Source organism: Myripristis murdjan, chromosome 15 (assembly GCF_902150065.1).
Source record: "Myripristis murdjan chromosome 15, fMyrMur1.1, whole genome shotgun sequence".
NCBI classification, from domain to species: domain Eukaryota; kingdom Metazoa; phylum Chordata; class Actinopteri; order Holocentriformes; family Holocentridae; genus Myripristis; species Myripristis murdjan.
In genome coordinates this window covers 14,674,712-14,694,056 of record NC_043994.1, presented here as the reverse complement: position 1 = coordinate 14,694,056, position 19,345 = coordinate 14,674,712, and the positions used below count along the sequence as shown (strand labels likewise).

Genomic DNA, 19,345 nt, shown 5'->3' with positions numbered 1-19,345 from the left:
CCCTCATATGAATAAATGGATACTTCATAATTTATTGAACGTGACCCGCAAAAAACAGCCAAATTCTGCATGGATGCAACTCTATTTGTTTACATGAAAGCCCGTCCCACTTCAACGTGACGTCATTTATACACGACAACACACTGCACACTTGTGCTCTTCCTAAGGGAAGATGCTGGAGATGCCACAAGGGCACTGTCATTTTTTGTTATGAACATACAGAGCACAAGTCTTGCTCCTTGGTTTTAAGTTTATGAAAACAAAGCCATGAAAATAAACCTATCATTCTAATTTTTATTATGTGCACAAATCACTTTCACACTTAAGAATACTAAGTTGACCTCAAAAGTGTGGAAATAAAGACACGGCATATCACATAAGCATGTCTCATTTATTATCCCCCCCCAGTTCTGGGTCCATGTTCTCGGCGTGCAACCAAGCAAACCAAGCAAACCCTTGGCTTACTCTTGTCCCATAGATACATATGCAGATATCTGCCCCAAAAAGATAAAGGCTCCACGATGGGACTTTGTGCTTCAGGAAAAGGTCGATGTTGCAACAGCCTCTTTGGGTAGGTTAATCCTACCTCCAGCAAGAGCAAATGAGTGTACGTCTATTTTGTGTTGGAACTTGGAAGGTAAAGGATCCTGAAAATGCTCATCTATAGCAGTGATTCTCAATCCTGGGCCTCAGGGCCAAAAAACTGCTGGTTTTCATGCAAACATCACATAAGGGCCTGATTCATACATTGGGGTAAATGTAATCGACTACCCGGGAGGCTAGCACACCAGCAGTACTCTGGACTTGGATGACCAGGGTGGAAAACCACTGATCTACATCTCCCCAACCCTCAGCTGAGACAAGCTTATAAGTGCTGTTTAAATGCTACCCACCCTCCCTTATCTACTATACATTCATTATTTATTTCCTCATTATTTATATATATATTCCAGTGCTCAAGGGGAACCATACTTGTGTAACTCATTGATTTTTTTGTCATTTATAAACATTTTGTGATTGTGTTACTCTGGGTGATTATTAAGTCAAGTAACATTTTGAGTGCCAGTTCCCGATCAGCGATGCATTGGCATTACACATCAGAGCAAATGAAATGACCCTAAGGCAAACACATGGCATTACAACCCGACAGTGAAAAATAAAGCGGAACTAGTTCACAAGGCAAAGCTTCTCCCTACAGGTCATCTCCACAAAATATTGTATTTGCTTCTAAATTGAGTGCAACCAGCACATCGCCATGTCAATCGCCCTCCGGCTGCAGTGCAAATGTCTGTCCATGTAGAATACCAACAGTAGTATCTAGGCTTGACCTGTTCATGCATGGAAGGTGTCCTACATTCAGCACCCAATCTGTCCACACCTCTCTTTAAAATCGCTGGCCCAGATGTAAATACCAAAAAAAAAAAAAAAAAAAAAAAAAAAAAAGGCAAGTCATTTTGCTGGTCTTTCTCTCTCTAAACAAACAATTACATCATACTCATCGGTCACTGAGCAGATTGCCTCGGACTGTACAGTTTATGAACATGTAATTCCAGTTTTAAATAATAAAGCAAATAAGAAATTTGAAAAGCCACAGTAGCAACAATGAAATGCAGGTCCGGTTAGAAACAGTCAGTGAAGGGTTTAAAGAAAAAAAAAAGAAGTAAAATCATGAGTGAAACCGGGTACTATTAGGAAGCAGTGAAGAGGGTTTCAGGCAGGCAAGATAACACATCAAAAATGGCAAGACATATTACTGCAGGACTAATAAAGTTGGTTTCAATTATTGCAAACACAACAGTTTTGGATAATCTTACCCATCAAGAGATCTTTGAGCATGTTCTCTGTGCAGATAGAAATCTGCAGCACTGTCCTGAGTGGAAGGCACTGTATATTGAATCGAGGTCAAGCTGTTTTCATCACATTGTCAAGGTCCAGACACATAACATTGGTACAACCAGGTCTGAATGCATGAAGTCTACTGTCAGCTAAGCCAAGACCGAAAGGTGACCTATGTCCCTCGGTTCCCAAGGTTACAATTCACACAATCCAGGGGGTGTTAGCCTTCCATCATGATTTTAATAGAGATCAAGCCATTGAGAAGTGAGCTGAGAACTGGTTATATGGTTACTGTCAATAGTATTGGAGACAACCAGCAATGCGACGTGGAAGTAGCAGCCAGGTTTTTATATGAAGAAGAACAGACAGATGCACAGTTTCTTGTTTTAGTGGTAGCTCTCTGTGTTGCAGCAGCGTAAGGGAACCTTAAGCATCTGGTTAGTAAAGCTACAGTACATTGTGTTTGCCCTGTGAACCCCCAAACAACGCGCAAAAAGCTGAGCCGAGTTCTGCTCGGGGTGGTCAAAGAGGACTACTCAAGTGGCACAACATGACAGCATTGGTATAGCACAATAATAAAGAAATCTTAAATTTTGTTAAGTGCAGCAAAGCGCATACAATTTCAGTGTTATCCAAGAAGAATGAGACATTGATATTGTCAGTCAAATGAGATTATTACCTGTTATTCTGACAAAAAATATATATATAAAGCACCGTTTATAGTAGTGGCAGAGTAAATTTTGTTTGGAATCTATTCTTCATCATCTAAATAGGCAACTGTATGATTTGTTAAAGACATACTGTGGATTGCTTACATGAAAATTAAAATCTAATAATGGACAGTCAAAAATCAAATGTCAGAACTGTGCAGGATAAGAACTTATTACATATATAACTCTTTTTTCAAATTAAAGTTTTTTTTTTTAAAGTTAACAACCACTTGCTGACTTCATGAAACAAAAAGAAAAGAAAAAAGAAAGAAAGCTTGAAGGCCGCGGAATATTTTCCCTTTGCTTTTTCTTAAATAAATTGTTTAAAAGAAGGCAAAAATAGTGCAAGAGGTAATGGTATACGTGGGTGCTCAGGATTGGTGATGCACATGTGACACAGAATGATGCAGAGAGAGTGGAGTGGGGTCTGTCTTGTATGGAGCAAGCCGGCCAACCAGTTGGCAACAAACTGTGTGGTAGCATCCACCTCCGACACATTCACAACACAGCGACCAGATCCCTCCCCACCCAAAAAAAAGAAACAAAAACAAACAAAAAAAAAGAACAGACAACCCTTTCCACCGGTGCGAAGCCTAGCAAGTTTTCCCCTTAAAATGGAGACCAAACTAAGACAAAAACAAATACACACAGCAGAACACCACCTGCACATGCCTTTCACTTTCAGGACTGGCACTTCCTTTGTCATATAAGAGATGTCTATCTTTGATTGCTTGAGATGCCCACCTCTCTGGGTGCGTCACTTATTTGTGTCTCTTGCACAGCCCACGGCATCTATGAGGTCTGTGAGCCACGAGCGTCTCCATCAGGACTGAGGGCAGCAGGGCGGCCTTGAGCTAAAACGCTGGCAGAAACCATCGGCAAATGAGCGGCTTCGCTCACTAAGTTCTCATACTCGCTACTATCCTCATCGTCATCGTCATCGTCATCATCATCATCGTCATCATCCTCCTGCCCTGCAGCTTGTCTGTCTAGGGAGTCGGAGCTTGATCCATCCCCGTTGCCAAGGTAAGCTGTGCTGGGAGTGGGGACAGGGTTAGAGCTGGCCCCGAGCCCCAGCCCGAGGCCGAGGCTCAGGCCAAGGCCCATTCCCAGCGGACCAGGGGTAGGGTGACCTGGAGAGCCCACGGCCTGGGGTCGGGGCAGCAGGGCCGCACTGGTGGGGGAGGAGGACGAGGAGAGCAGAGAGTCTTCTTGGGACAAGAGGTCAGAGTAAGAGGGGGGGTTAGGTGAGGTACCAGGCCGCTCCGGGGCAGAGGGGGCGTGGAAGGCTACCCTGGACAGGAGGGACGTCTCGGAAGGTTCGCTATTCTCCTCTGAGGTGGGATGAGACTCTGCATTCTGGGCCTCCCGGAGCCCTGCGCAGCAAAGAGAAAGGCATGGCAAGACTGGTAATTGCACTAAATATGAGCAATAAAGTCAGAGCACATTAAGTTTGACAGGTTGACTGATTAATTGTTAAAAAAAAAAAAAAAAAAAAAAACCTTCAAAAGTGGGGTGTCACCAAATCTGGATCACTCTAATACTCACTATTTTACTTATGACAGAAAGCATGCTAAGCTCAGTAAGACGGCAATAAAAAGGCTTTTTTTTTTTTTAATCTGAATTTTATCATAGCACCTGGAATTTAAATGTGAAATAAGGCCGCTATATGAAATCCCAAACAGCTACGTACTTCTCTCCTCTTCTGCTGTCTTCCGTTTCCTGAGAGCTATTTGTTGTTTGAGTTTGTTCACATCCTCTTGAATTTTCTCCTTAACGCGTTCACTTTGTTCCACCTCCCCACAAACAGCCTAAAAACAAGCAAAGCAAAAAGCACAAAATTCAACAGCCTTTAAATAAGTACTAATTCAAATAGTTACCCACAAAATCAAACTGGTTCACTCATGGTGTAACATCACTTAAGGACTCACCTGCACTTTGTCCTGTAGTGCACTGTAGACTTGGAATATCGTTCGGATATCCTTCATCACACCATCTTTGTCAAAGAATTCAGCCCTGGAGACATTTTCACCCGTAGATATTTCCATTAAAACATTCAATACATGCAAAAAAAAAAAAAAAAAAAAAAAAAAAAAAAACACGACGCAACTCAGAGTTGACAAAGTTCAGTTTGCTGCAAAGATCACAAAGTAAAAAGGCACTAAAGCAGCAGCTGCATGAAAATTCAGGTGTACAATTTTTTTAAGGTCCCAGAAATGTTCAAATGTTTCAAGAGTTAGACTTTTGAATCATTTTTTATGTGTGAAATAAATTTGCATTAATACATGTCTGTGTGAGTGTGTGTAAAAGATCTGATCAAACAGAATTCAAATGTTTATGTGCGTGCATGAAAAAAAATTCTCAAGCATTTGAGCAGCCACAAATAAGATCACACATTCATAAACTGAATTCTGTTTGATCAAATCTGTTATACACATTCATACAGACATTTATTAATGCAAATGGATTTCATACATTCAAAATGATACATTTCCTACAAACTTAAAATACTGTAGACTCAAAATTTACATCATGTCACCAGAATACACCTGCACTAGTTTCATGCCTTTTTAATACATGGTCCTTCTATATGAAGGCTTGCACACAAATCCCACCGACTGCCAAACAAAAATATCAGTTGCATTAGCTGGAGTGAAAATAGAGTGATCTTATCAGGACCTGGATACACAGGCCTAACTAAATCCCTTGCAGTCTAAGATGACATTGACATCACAGCTTTCAATCCAGCTGAGACGGAAAGAGTGGGGCTAAGTTTAGACACAAAGACAGGAATACAAGCATGTGCATGTGCAGGCTGTCAGACTCAACTTTCCCCATTGCCCAGAAGCATTAGAATTTGTCCACAAATCCATGCAAACATGACTCACAGCTGTGAATGTAAACTACAATTCTTCCATGTGTTGCCACACACACACAAACACATCTGTAGTCCCGACCTCACCCATGCTCTTTGATGACCTTGGCGTAGTTGAGTGAGGTGTTGGGCACTGAAGAGACTTTGTATTCCTGCTGGCTTGTGTTGCCTAGGTTGGGGATGGTGAGGGTGATCCTCTGGTTGTACCTGCTAAGTGGAAATGGGCAGTTAGCATGAGAGACAAATGCACCAATCAAAAATAATCTGTAAGTGTAAGTGAGAGTGTAGCTACTGGCAATTTGTGAAAGCAAAAAAGATGCTTGAGAATGTAGAAATGACATAGTGTAAGATGAATTACTTTCTTTAAGGTTAAGTCGGCTGATGTGTTAATATACAGCATAATGCCTTCTGTGTAGTCAAACAGTTCACCTTCTCAGTAATGTATGGATTGCTGCTGCAAGCACACAGTCAAAGCCTGGAAGGTCAAATAGCACACCAGCACGACCTTTACACAGACTGACATGCTGTACATGTTGAGCAACAGCGAGGAACCAAACAAACAAACCCCCAGGAAGTCAGGAGCACAAGAACAAGAACAAACACTGTTTATTAAAATGCTCATATGTTTTGCATGCATTATGATGAAATACTGAGCAATGCCGACTTGAAAATAACAGGTCTACAAAAGGGCTGGGCAACACGGACAAAGTCATATATCACAATATCTTTGACCAAACGCCTTGATATTGATATTGTTGATGATATTGTAGGGAAGACTACTGATGCTTTCATATGATAATTGGTCATCATCAGTAATGTGGATATGAAAGAGTCAGGAAATGTCATTCTTTTACTGTAATGCAGCCTTTAAAAGCTGCAAATGACATCAATTATGTCATATTATGATATCAAAAATACCAGACAATATCTAGTATCATATCATGATATCAAGATAATATCATTATATATAGCCTAGCTTCAGTGTATACTGTCTTGTTTGCTGTTGAACGTGTGTGTGTGTGTGTGTGTGTGTGTGTGTGTGTGTGTGTGTGTGTGTGCGTGTGCGTGTGCGTGTGCGTGTGCGTGTGCGTGACAAAGGGCCCACAGTCCTTACCTGCGATTCGGTCTGAAGAGGACATACTCCAGAGCGTGTGTGGAGCTGTTGGCCGTGGAGATGAAGCTGAAGAGGAGGAAGACGAGGTCAGGTACGCCGAGCAGCTGAGTCAGCTGTTTGTGGATGATCTGTTCCCTGAACGACATCTGCTGCTGCGTGTTCCTCCGAAACCGGTACCAACCAATGACACTCTGCACGACCAAGGACAAAGGACTCATTTGAATTCTACCTAAATTAATAACAGCCGCACTAATCCAAGCCCATTTTGGATTTGTGCAAACCCTTTCTGATTTCACTTTTGTCAAAGTTTGTCAAATCAGCGAAATTAGCAGACGAATACATTTGCAATATGAAGAGAAAACCTATTTAAACATATCACTTTGAAACATACTCAGCTTAATGTTCTTAAACACAATGCTACTTAAGTTTTCATTAACACTAAACCTGAAGGTAACAAGAGGACATGACTGAAGACATTTTCTGGACATTAGCCACAAAATGTGGGTAAAATGTACTCCCAGTCCACATAATGCTTGCCATGTTAAAAAGACAAACATGAAATGCACACAGGCCATCAACAGGAACAACAACAACAAAAATCATACTCACTTTCCGCCTATCTTTAAGAATTCTGTTAAGATTATCTTCGTTGACTTTGCCAGCATAGTCATAAAAGCTGGAGAGAGAAACCAACACAAAAACAAGTCAGCTGAGGATACTCCTCCTCCTACTCCTCTTTCTTGGCTTACTCGTGTCATTCAATATTGTCAGAGGGGGCCATCTACTGTCCAATGACAATTAATTCACTCCTTTGTTAAAATGGGTGTAAACTGACAGACGTAGCCATTTAAATTGGTAATACATTTTCATCCCAGATTAAGGATCTGCATTAATTATTGAATGAGAGAGAAAAAACTACAATGGAAGGTTGTATAATGTTTATATGAATGAATAAATGTTAAGCACTCAGACATGGATTAAAACATTGTTTTGCTCTGCTAGAGTACTTCACCGCCCAGCAAATACATTGTTATAGGAGATCAGGAGCAGTCAGGTCGAATATTAGTTGCTACAACTCTCAGGGCTATAACTCTTAATATCCACAACTAGCAGCAGGCACCAATACCACTTTAAAAGTATCACCAGGGGCACTGTCATTAACCCAGTCTATTACTAATATTACCTCCATTTGCCTTGCTTTGCTGTACAAATGTTACAGGAAGATTTTACATTAAGTACAGCATAAGTGTAAAAACTGCAGTTCCCCAAAGTGGCCAACAACAGAAAAAAAGTCAGTTTTTTAGGAGTACAGGTTCATATCTTACCTAAATAACTGTGCACAAGGATCATGGTTGTGGATTTCTGTTAGAAGAAAATGGTGACACGTTATACAACACAACGTGAGTAAATTTTATTACGATAACCAATAAGCCTTCAGTTACCCATGACATTACACTGGCTTATAGTTTACTACTGCAGAAGCACTTTCAAACCACTGTCTTACTCTAAACACTTTACAAAAGAGGTCATTATTATAAATCTGTACATTTCTGTGAAGGACTGAACTAAAGCTGAGGGATAAGTGCTCAACAAAAAGCTGCTTATTGACAGCATGGGTAATACCCATTTTCCTTCCAACTGTTAGATTGCACTTTCAAAACCAAATCAAAACAAGCTTCTTGTGATAGCACTGTAAGGGCAGCATAGGAAAAAAATCTAGAGGCAGGATCACAGTTACTACTGAAAAAAGAGACCCACAAGCTGTTGTTAGTGGCATGAATATTTTGTCCAACAATGATGATGTTGGACTGTGGTACAAACTGATGATCACTTAGTTTGGATGGTCATTTTAGCTTTTAAGTAATTCTGTTGTTGAAGCATTGCCCCTAATCAGATAATTAGGGTTGGTTATGTTTCCTGTGTTTGACTATACAACTGCATGAAAATGTGATTTCTATTTATAGTCTACATGTGCAACAAATTTGTCTAATAGAGTAGGTGCTTGTGCAGTGCAACACCTCCAAAAACGAATGTTAATCTCAGTTTACAGTCTATAGAATAGATGTGTATTTGCATTCTGTGTGTTACTCCATGGCAGCATTGTTACTGAATAATCCCGCTTTCAAAAAAGGCACAGAAGGATCTGGCTTGGACCAAACAGCACTAAAGCTTAAGATGGAATCAAGATTAAGCTGTGATCCTTTTTAATTTACTCTTAACGGGGTTAGATTTCACCGATGAGGCCAATGAGGCAAATCTCAGGAAGTAAGGGTTTTCATTCCTGCTGATATCCATCATCTCCTTATCTAACAAAATACAACTTCATAGCAAATAGCTACATGCATTGTTACATGAGTGTGACAGAATCATAGACATTAGCAAAGTTACATCTTCAGAGCTACTGCAAATAACTTGGTTCTGAACCTGTAGGTCCTGTTTCACAGAATTTCTACAGAAACATCACTGGGCTGTCACAGACTGCAATTAGTCAGTAGCCACTAATTGCTTGACAAGATAACTGAAAGTGTGTGTGTGTGTGTGTGTGTGTGTGTGTGTGTGTGTGTGTTGTGTGCAGTTCAAGCCTTACCTACTACCTGGAGCAACTCTGCAGTGCTGATCTGTGTGTCGCTGATGCTGACAGTCTCTTCTTGCCTCACTTCTCCTAACAGGAAGCCCTCCTGTACAAACATATTTTGCAGATGTGGGGGGAAAAAATCGATTCACTGAAGTAACACGATTCTTTTCTTTTTAAGATATTTAAATCTTTTTTTATAACTGAATGCATTCAAAGTAAAGCTACTGGTATCATATGAAAGTAGACGACCTAAGGAATCCGTTCATAGCAAGCATGTCATGTTAGGTTGCCAGCAAGGGGACTAAATATTGCTCCAAAGGCTAAATTTTGGTGAGGGAAAAACCAGCCTGGCTATTTTTTGTCCCTTGACCTCTGATCTCAAGATCTGAAGATCTGAATGAAAATGGGCTCTATAGGTATCCACGAGTCTTCCCTTTGCAGACAAGCCCACCTTGTGCTAATCCCATGCAGATTAGGGTGCAAACCATGCAGGTTTTTGCATGCGGTACAAATGTGTTATTTTGTCTTATTCTAAAATAGGCCAAAATAGCACAGCTTATAAGCCACAACTTCAAAACATATGGAATCGGCAGGCAAATAGCGTGACAGTACTGAATTAAGACACAAGTATACTGTCCCAGTCCTAATATTTTGACAAAAGATAGAAATTTGAGACACTGCAGGTGCAGAACACTTCAAGATTAATCAGTGTAACATAAGAAGAATATCAGTATCATAATCATACAGATTAAGTATGAGGTGACAACTATGCACCTGTCTGGCCCGACCTGTAAGCCTCTGAGTCACAAGAGGAAAAGTCCTGCCAACACACTTGGATTAACTAGCAAGGTAACCTCTAACATCTCGTATATACTGCCATTCCCACATGTTGGCTCACCAGGCCCTCCTCGTCGACAATCATAGCCTCTGACACCAGCTAGAGAGTGTAAATATTTTTTTAGGAACGTCACAGGCTGTATGACAGGGCTAACTTAGTGGGCAAGTTAGCAACTGGCGTTAGCTGGCTAACTAGCTAACCTGTTAGCTATGCGGAAACGACAACAACAGAGGAGATAAGGTTACAGTGTTAGTTATCTATCTGGGTCAGCCTCGACGTTTTACGACACAGTATCCGATAGCAGGTCGAGATGATTACAGATTTTATCAGCAGCGACACACGGAAGTCACTTGACTTGGTAGCTTTGCTAGCCTGCTAAGTAGCTAGCTACGGACTATTTCTTGGGATCCAAAGTTTCCAAACAAGCCTTTTAAACGTAGCTGATATGAAAAGTATCACTGATCTTACTCTGAATGTCGTGACTTAACACCGCACTCCACAAGTCTTCAAATCAACGAGACTGACTAAAGACCGCAGTTTAGTCTGAATGCTGTTGTACACTGTTTGATTAAACTATCCGATACCGGTAAATAGACGTGACCAGAGCCACCTAGCCAGCAACAGGATGATGACACTGGAAAACAACACAAACTAACGGCCCGTGGGAGCGAGCGAACACACCGCTTGACCGCGCACACAGCAGAAACCACCACACCTCGGTTTGTCAACAATATTTCACACACTTACGTGATCAGAATTGCTGTTGGCGCTGTGAAAACACACAGAACTAAAAGTATAACCCGAAATGGATGCCGCCATGATGGAAACATCCCCATCTATCCCACTGCCCCCTGCGGCTGCACACTCCTCAAACCGCAGCGTCTTGTGGGAAATGTAGGCGATGATCTGCCAGTCTCCAACATGGAAGATGCCACGGGGAGCACACATGGTTGTCAAAACACTTCAACGCCAGAGGAAGACATGGGATTAGACGATGATTTCGGCCCGTCGGAACTCGGAACGAAAAAATAGTAAGTGTTGGGGCCCGTCAGCCCCGTAAACTCACATGTACAGTGACTTTTTTTTTTTTTTTTTATTCCGGTCAGGTTCAAAACCGCTACCAACACCGGCTAGCACTCAGTGTAGCTTTCGTGCTGTATACTGTATGTCTGCAGAGTTTTCCCACGAATAATCAGGAGACACTTTCTAGTTTGCATCCATTACATCCACCAAGCAACGCCCCGAATCAATAAAATATCTGTCCCTAAAGACTGCTCACACGGCCATTGTTTTTGTTTTGTTTTTAAGGAAAAGGACAGAATAAAGTGTAAATTTCCTTAAATTCGGTGCTCTTAAATGGATGATATACATGCCGAAATGAAGAGTGGCTCTTTCCAATTCGGAAAAGAGGCTGAGATGTTTTTGTATCATCTTTAAAAAAAAAAAAAAAAAAAAAAAAAAAAACATTTTATAAGCAAGACCGTTTTAAATTCGGAGGTTTTCAATAGAGGTTTTTCCACTTTCTCTGTGGAAAAACTCAGTGTTGTTTTTTGTTTGTCTGTTTGTTTGTTTGTTTTGTTTCTCTCATTTACTGAAAGTCACCCTCTGTTCTTATTTGTTTACTCGACTATTTTCTGCAGTTGGGATGATGCATATCAAAGAGAACTGGAGGTATTCAAAGACATTGGAGACGTGGGCGAGATATGGTAACCACAATGAGCACACACACACACACACACACACACACACACACACACACACGTCATTTCAAAAATGTGGCCAGAGCCAAACCCTGGGACTGGGCAATATGGATTACACAGTAAATGTCACCATATAATAAGGATATTGAATGTGTTATCCCAATATTTCAGTATCATAGTTTTATTCACTATTATCCCCATTAAAAGATGGTACATGATCATTTTCCCAGCCCTAACCTCTATTTACCTCAGTGGACCTGGTATGGTCTCTTGTTATAGCTTGACAAGATAAACATGATGAGTTCTAGTGAGACAGTTAATTGAACAAATATTCCCAGTGTCTGTTAATAGAGTAACTTATCGTTAAAGTAAGCTTTTTCCATCTTCTTGTTAGGTTTGGAGAGGAAAGCATGGGCCGCATGCTCCAATGGATGGACAAAGCTAAGATTCCAGAAAATGCTGCCATTCTTGACATTGGCACCGGAAATGGAGCCTTTTTAGTTGAACTGGTGCGAATGGAGTAAAATTAAATCTGGGCACTATAATGATTTTATTTCTTGAGAACTTAAACTGAGTGTTCATAATGGGTAATTTAAAAAAAAAAAAAAGTACTTGTTTATTAACTCGTTAATCTATCTCCTCTCTTTTTGATTGTGTGTCTAGGCTAAACATGGATACACAAACCTTATGGGTATAGATTATTCTGCAGCTTCTGTAGAATTGGCCAGAGGTGTTCTGCAGGCGGAAGACTTGACTGATGTGACTGTAAAGGTTGGTTCATTTCGCACATCTCATTTTTTTTTTCATGAAGGATAGTATCACTATGTCATTACACCACTAGAAGCCTTTATTTCACAGTGTATCGAAACACAAAATATTGTACTTTGTATTTGTGGCTAGATTCTGTGCACGGTTGTCTGGTTATTGCAGTTCAGTAAATGCTATCAGCTTTCCTTTATTCCCCATTGGGATTTGAAAGCTTTTTATGTTGTGTGGATAATGAATATAAAATAATGGAAACTGGCAGAGCAGTTGACATGTGGTTGCCATTACAACAACATTTATATTATGACATATTATGAAATACATGGTATATGATTGGTATTGGTATTTAGCATACAGCTGCAAATGTGCCTGTCAGTGCATCATTCTAGGCACTGGTACCTTAATTTGATCAAGAAATATTTTTGGAATTCCTCATTAACTGGTTTACTGCAGTGCTGTGTGCACAACATCAAACAACATTTCTCACAGCGGTTATATTCACCCCACCTCAGTACTGTAATATTATATTTTAGTCACTAAAATATAATAAGCACTAAATTTTAGTGCTTTGCGTCTGCTGGAGCCCAGGCCATGGACAAGTCAGCCATTGATAGTTAGCCTTACATTACTTTCCTTCATCCCTGAATGCCAGTGATACAATATAGCTTTCAGCATACAGTGGGCCTACACCCTGGCCTGCAGCTGAGGTCGTTAGAGGAAACTGTGCTGTGTTTACCCTGTGGGATACTGGGTTAGCAGGAGGGCCCTGAAAGTGATGGAAGTCTGCCCGACATTTAGATTTAACCACCTCAAGCCCCAAATGACCTGGCAGGATTTAACACATCTTGCTAACATATATGTACAAGAAAAACAGATTCTAAATGCCATTTGGGCTGTAAGGAATGTGGCGATGAGAGAGTTTTCCTCCCCTGGGTGCATATGCAGTCGCATAGACAGTATGTTGCATGCAACACACACCTATGAAGGTGTGTGTTATGCTTGGGTAGAGAGCCTGCTGTTGAAGTCAATATTGACCCTAGTCTGCCAGGAGCTGAACTAGGGGCAGTGGTGTGTGTGTGTCAGTTGGTATGTTGGCATCTTGTCCATATCTCCAGTGCAGCAGAATACTAAATACTTTGTGTTGATGTGCGTGTGTGTGTGTGCGTGTGTGTGTGTGTGTGTGTGTGTGTGTGTACGCACGCATGCACATGTGTAGCCATGAATGGAATCTGGGGGTGTGTGAGTGAGGAGTTTTGACCACATGATAAAAGAGGTACCTTTCCAGCTTTTCCCCCAAAGGTCACTCTAGGTGGCACATCTCGGTCCCCCTCTGTCTCTGTTACCACTCGTTTTTAATACCACTGTTTTGACTCTTCACCTTCTCTCAGCTCTCAGTGTCTTTTAAATTTTCATTTTAAATAAATCCAAACTGAACTCAGTCAGTCACACCAACATATAGACATCTGCCATCCTTTTTTCATTTCTGCCTACAGTGCATCCCTGTTGGCCCTCCTCATAAATCTCAAATCACGCGACCCTTGGGTGGTGTTTCAGCGGGTCTTTGGCTCACCCCAGAGATGTAGTGTTCTGCTCTAAAGGGGTCCTTTCACTGGCAGTAGGTCCACAACCTCCACGGTAGTGAAATTAACCTCTGTCATGTGGGCAGCTGGAGTTTGGTTTTAAATCAAACCAGTGAGGTATGAGACATGTGAGCTTGGTTTAGGCTAAAAGATTTACCCATATAGCACACCTTGCTCCTAAACAGCCCAGCTAAACAATCTTCTCAGCATCACTTTGTGCAGAGACATGTTGTTGAATAGATCAGCAGAAAAATTGCAACCTATGTCACCTTTTTACTTTTTCTTCATTTCAGGAGGTGGACTTTTTGAACTGTTCTGAGGAGCTGAAAGGTTTTGATGTCTGTATCGACAAAGGAACATTTGATGCCATAAGCCTCAACCCAGACAACACAAGCGAGGTCAAAGCACGCTATGTCCAAGCACTAAGGAGTGCACTTAAGGAGGAAGGATTCTTTGCCATTACTTCCTGTAACTGGACAAAAGAGCAGCTGCTACATCGGTTCAGTGAAGGTGAGGGGAAGACTTGCAAGAAATAATTCGAGGTCCAGTAAGCTCTTTAAGTGACAAATGATATCACATGGTGCGTGTTACTAGTTTAAAGCTGTGTTAATCAAAATTGCCAAGGGTCGATTTAAGTGAGGACTCTTCAAATTCAAGTGATGACAAAATGTGTAATCACGCAATTTGCTGGTTGAATTTACTTGGTTTTCATTGTCAGATTGACTCATTGGAAATAATATTGCAGATTTTGACAGTAACCAAACCCATATCTATCTGAAGCCTGACATCTAATGGTGAAAAGTAGGGTACTGACCTGGTCATCTGCTAGTGGCTGGTCTTTGGCACCTACTGATTTCACCCTCCTATTAGTTATAAGAGATGGTGACATCACTTTGCACATAAAATGTTATTATTCTTTAAGACAGACCTGTGTTTTTGTAAAGCAAAGATTGGCCTGTATTATCAGTGACATCACTGTTTGCATATTGGCACATTTATATATTAAATTTTCAGTTTAGCCATGACTGCACAGTTTAAAATATCTTGCACTACTTTAAACAGTGGCACATGTAGCTGGCCAATAAAGATTATAAAAGGAAGTGCAACAGCAAAGGCCAAAATGGTATGAAAACAAGCTTACATAATTTTCATTTTTATCTTTGTAAAATGTCTTAGTGCAGAGTAAGGAGTCATTAAGTTGAAAAGACATGCTTTGGATGCTTTTGGGTTGATTTGTGGACAGTCCATTGGCCCAATTGGACCTCCTTGGCCAACTGTGCACTCTGGAAAGCAACACATAACTTTAAAATGAGTCAATTGACAAGATGTTTGTCAGTGATCGGCATGATCGAGAAAAGATGTAAAAATAGGGATCAGGTCAAAAATGACAGGAGTTCTGCATCAGCGTGGACTACAATTGTCTTGCTGGCATGTAACATCTTCATATTTAGGTGATTTACATTGTTGTCAGATCCGCAGTCAAAACACAGACACTGCCTCAACCAGACAGTCACCTGGCGGATTGTCAAGCTGCAGGCAACAACAAAAGCAGCCTTGTACAGCCAGTATTTAGGCAAGCTTCCATTAGCTGTCACTCCTCTCCCTGTGAGTCAGAGCTCCCAAGAGCCTGCAGGGGGCCAAGAGGCCATGAGATCTCATCTGTCACACTGACAGCCTGTCTTTACAAGGCCCAGGGATGCATCACAGATGGTTGACGGTTGGGTCTTTTCTTCAAAAACCTTTCCAAACCAGTCTGTAGCCAGGGTCAGCAAGATAATATTCTAGGCATCTTATGTTTAACGCCACACGTTTTTTCTCTACAGGCTTGGCTGTAGAACAGTGAAATCTTGTGTAACCTGCATCATGCTTATTAACCTTCACATTTTTTCTGTGTTGCCTCACAGGATTTGAGTTTGTACAGGAGTTACCAACGCCTTGTTTCCAGTTTGGTGGCAAAACAGGCAACACTGTGACAGCACTCATCTTCAAGCGGTTACATTGATTCACACAACATGTCATTTTTGTATATATAGATATTTTTTGTCAACCTTTATTTGTTCTATCACAATAAGTCATGCTATCTATTCACATTAAAGACACACTTTCATAAAAAATGTCTTTCTAGTCTCTTTGAATGAAATTTGTTCTCCCATTATCTGGATCTGTTTGTTTTTTAAAAGTTATGAGGTTCTTTTACAGTTGAATGGGTCATTTCTGTGGCTCGAGTCTCAACACCCAGCACTCCAGGTGCACGATTTGGATGATGAGCTGTAGATGGCTTCTAATGCTTTATGGTCTGTCAACAGATCAAAGTTTTTACCGTAGACATATGGGTGCAGTCTTTCGCAGGCCCACACTAAGGCCAGTGTCTCTCACTGGGTTTGGGAGTATCTCTGTTCACAGTCCATCAGATTTCTGCTGACATAGCATATTGGTACCATTTTTCCACGTTACTCCTGGACTAAGTCTGCTCCAATGCCAACCCGGCCTGAAGTCATTGGTGAGTCAATCTTTAACTCATGATGTTCAGTTCTAACAAACATTCATTAATTAAGCATTAATGAATGTATGTCAGTGCACCTGTATTGTAAAATGTTACCACATTTTCTGCATGTTTGTCCTCTTGCTGGACAAGCGGGATCCTTTGCAAAGTGATCTCCTGGAGGAGGGTTTTGGCCCTTGTGGGACTTAATCTGCAGTCTGCACTGGTCCTGCCTGTGTAGCTCATAGCCAAAATGCGTTAACGTGTCTCACAAAGAGTACATTTTTAAATATGTTGAGTTAATAAAGATGCGAGGAATGGAGCCCTGCAGTATTACTCACTTTTGGAGTGCCACCATTCTTTATTTGTGTGTACACAGATAATAAATAATTAATTAATGATTCTTCACTGTCCCCATAGATTTTCTGTGTTCCAAATTTCTTCATTAGAGAGGGTCAAAATTAACTACTCTTACATAATGGCATGTCAGTCATATAGTAAAGAGGTCTTGTATTATTTACATCACTTGACAAAGTATATACAGAATAGTGCTGAGGTTATTTCACCACATCATGTGACTTTTGCTTGTAAAGGAGCTTAAGCACAAGCACAGTAGCATCTCTCATTACACTGTCCTTTTTGTGGATAAAAAATTAAGCTACACTTCTGCTCACTGAAGAAAATTGATTTTACATTAGAAATATTAAAAAAATCTCTTCATAGGAAAAACTGTGAATCTATTGTATAAGCTTCAAATAACCCAAACTGCTGATGCAGAAATAACATAATTTAATTTCAGATAACATCAAATATTTTCACATGAAACCTTTTATCTCTGATTAGCATCCATTCCCTCTGGCCCTTGAAATAATGCTCCCATGACGTAGATTCCCTCGTCTTGTGGCATCAGGAGCCTTTAATGTTTGAACTGTTCACCCTTGTACACCCGCTTACACTTACTCACTTGGCTAGTCTTACACACCCACAGCTATTTGTGCAGATAGTAATTACATAAAGATAACTATTTATCTGTGTATGTATCTACACGTGCCATGTGCACAGACGACCCTCTGTCCATATGTCACTTAGGTTATTTCTGTCCCACCTCCACGCTTCCTTTTTAGTTTAACAGTGTAAGTCCTGGTCTTGAGACCTAAAGCAGTGCTGGTTTTCTATCCTATCAGGTAGTTAATTGCCTTCATCTGACATCCCCAGTGGAAATCAAGCTCAAGTTTATTTACAGGCCCGCAAGTATGCAGCAGACAAAACAGGGTGACACCCTGTGATTTAATCCTTATAGCGGCCAAGAAAATCCTCCCCAGAAAACCCAGAGGTGGAACAGAAAAATGGAAGAAATCTTGAGAAGGACCACAGAGAGAGATCCTTTCATGACCAGACATATGTGCAAATTACTAAACAACACAGTCATATTAGCAGACAAAATAAAGACAGCAAATGCAACAGGGAGCCTCGAGGTTGGCTGCACAGCCACAGCAGCACAGAGTTTGCCTCCCTGGTTTCTGTAGGTAGATAATTCCAGAGGAATGGAAAATGGTAGGAAAAGGCTCAGTGGCCAGCTGACTTCTTTTTTACCCTTGAAACTAATAGATCAGCACCTCAAGAGCACTGAGGGCAGGGGTGGGGTGTCATAGGGTGTAGTTAGGTCAGATAGTTAGGCCTGTGCAAACCCATGTACAATCTTATATGTCAATTAAAGGACTTTGAGATGTGCCCTGGCATGAATTGGGAGCCAATGAGGGGAAGACAGGACAGGTGTAATGCGGTCAAACTTCCTGGTCAGGATTCTGGCAGCAGCATTCTGCACCAGCTTAAGACCTTTTACACTAGAGGCAGGCAGACTAGAGTACAGAACATTACAGTAGTCGAGGTGAGGTGTGACAAATGCATGAAGAATAGATTCTGCATCAGCCGTACTTAGCATGGGCCTAATTTTACTGATGTTGCATAGGTAGGTCTTGGTAGTGTTTTTAATAGGAGTGACAAGCGAGAGACTAGAGTCAAAAATCACATCAAGATTTGTAGCTGTAGAGTTTTGACACATAATTTTGTTGCAGTTCAGGGTAAGATCACTACAAAGATGCTTGTGTATAGGGAGACCAATGATGAGCCTTTCAGTCTTGTCTGTGTACACAGACATTTTAAGACATCCAACCTTTAATATCATACAGACGCACCTCAAGGTTAGTCATTTCAGAACTTTCATTGTGCTTGACCTGAGTATCATCAGCATCAGGAACAGGAAGCTAATGTTATCACTACAAGTAATATCACCCAGTGGGAGCATTTAGCAAATAGGAGAGGGCTAAGGACTGACCCCCCGAGGAACACCATAGTTAAGCTCTCAATGCTCAGAGGTAATATAATATAGTACTTTTTAAAATTTGTAAGGCAAGTATTTTTATATTGTGTATTTCTTTCTATTTTCTTATAATTTAATTTAATTCTCCTCTGAAGAATTAAGCAACTGCAACTGACCCAATTTCCCCTCAGGGATCAATAAAGTATTTCTGATTCTGATTCTGGACACTTTGATTTCTCTCTGAGAGACAGGATTTTAACCAAGAGAGCATCAGGCCACAAATACCAATCAAATTTTCCATGCACTTAAACAATATGGTGTGATTGACCATGTCACCCAGATCATAAGTATAGAGATAAAAATCGGAGGGTAAAACGGCCAATTTAAGTGACAAATCTAGAAGACTGAGCATTGTTGGACTGAGACCAGGGAAGAGCTCTATGCAAAGTTTAGCAGGGAGGGGGTCAAGTAGGCAAGAGGCTGGTTTTGTAGAGTGCACTAATTTGAAAAGTGCATCTAAAGAGACAGTATCAAATAGAGTTACAGGGTG

At 40.8% G+C, this 19,345-nt stretch overlaps 1 protein-coding gene across 2 annotated transcripts; it reads right to left on the bottom strand.

The window, feature by feature from the left end:
• Positions 1-377: 377 nt before the first annotated feature.
• Positions 378-10,828, bottom strand: abraxas2 (abraxas 2, BRISC complex subunit). 2 transcript variants are annotated; one of them, XM_030070546.1, is made up of 9 exons: positions 10,696-10,828; positions 9,123-9,213; positions 7,861-7,897; positions 7,145-7,211; positions 6,536-6,726; positions 5,509-5,631; positions 4,478-4,562; positions 4,240-4,357; positions 378-3,922 (listed from the first exon to the last, which is right to left on the bottom strand). In XM_030070546.1, exons 1-9 carry the CDS (start codon positions 10,765-10,767, stop codon positions 3,339-3,341), a joined length of 1,368 nt encoding a protein of 455 aa, XP_029926406.1. In that variant the 5' UTR covers positions 10,768-10,828; the 3' UTR covers positions 378-3,338. The 2 variants fall into 2 exon arrangements, with proteins under 2 accessions (XP_029926406.1, XP_029926407.1); XM_030070547.1 differs by having other exon boundaries at positions 5,509-5,628.
• Between the last annotated feature and the right edge of the window lie 8,517 nt (positions 10,829-19,345).

Bases quoted from the DNA above. Each gene is read 5' to 3' on its own strand.
- abraxas2 (XM_030070546.1), bottom strand. From the start codon at position 10,767: ATGGCGGCATCCATTTCGGGTTATACTTTTAGTTCTGTGTGTTTTCAC. The intron at 7,212-7,860 runs GTAAGATATGAA...TTCTCTCTCCAG, and splicing joins CCTTGTGCACAGTTATTTAG to CTTTTATGACTATGCTGGCA. The intron at 5,632-6,535 runs GTAAGGACTGTG...ATTTCCACTTAG, and splicing joins CTCTTCAGACCGAATCGCAG to CAGGTACAACCAGAGGATCA.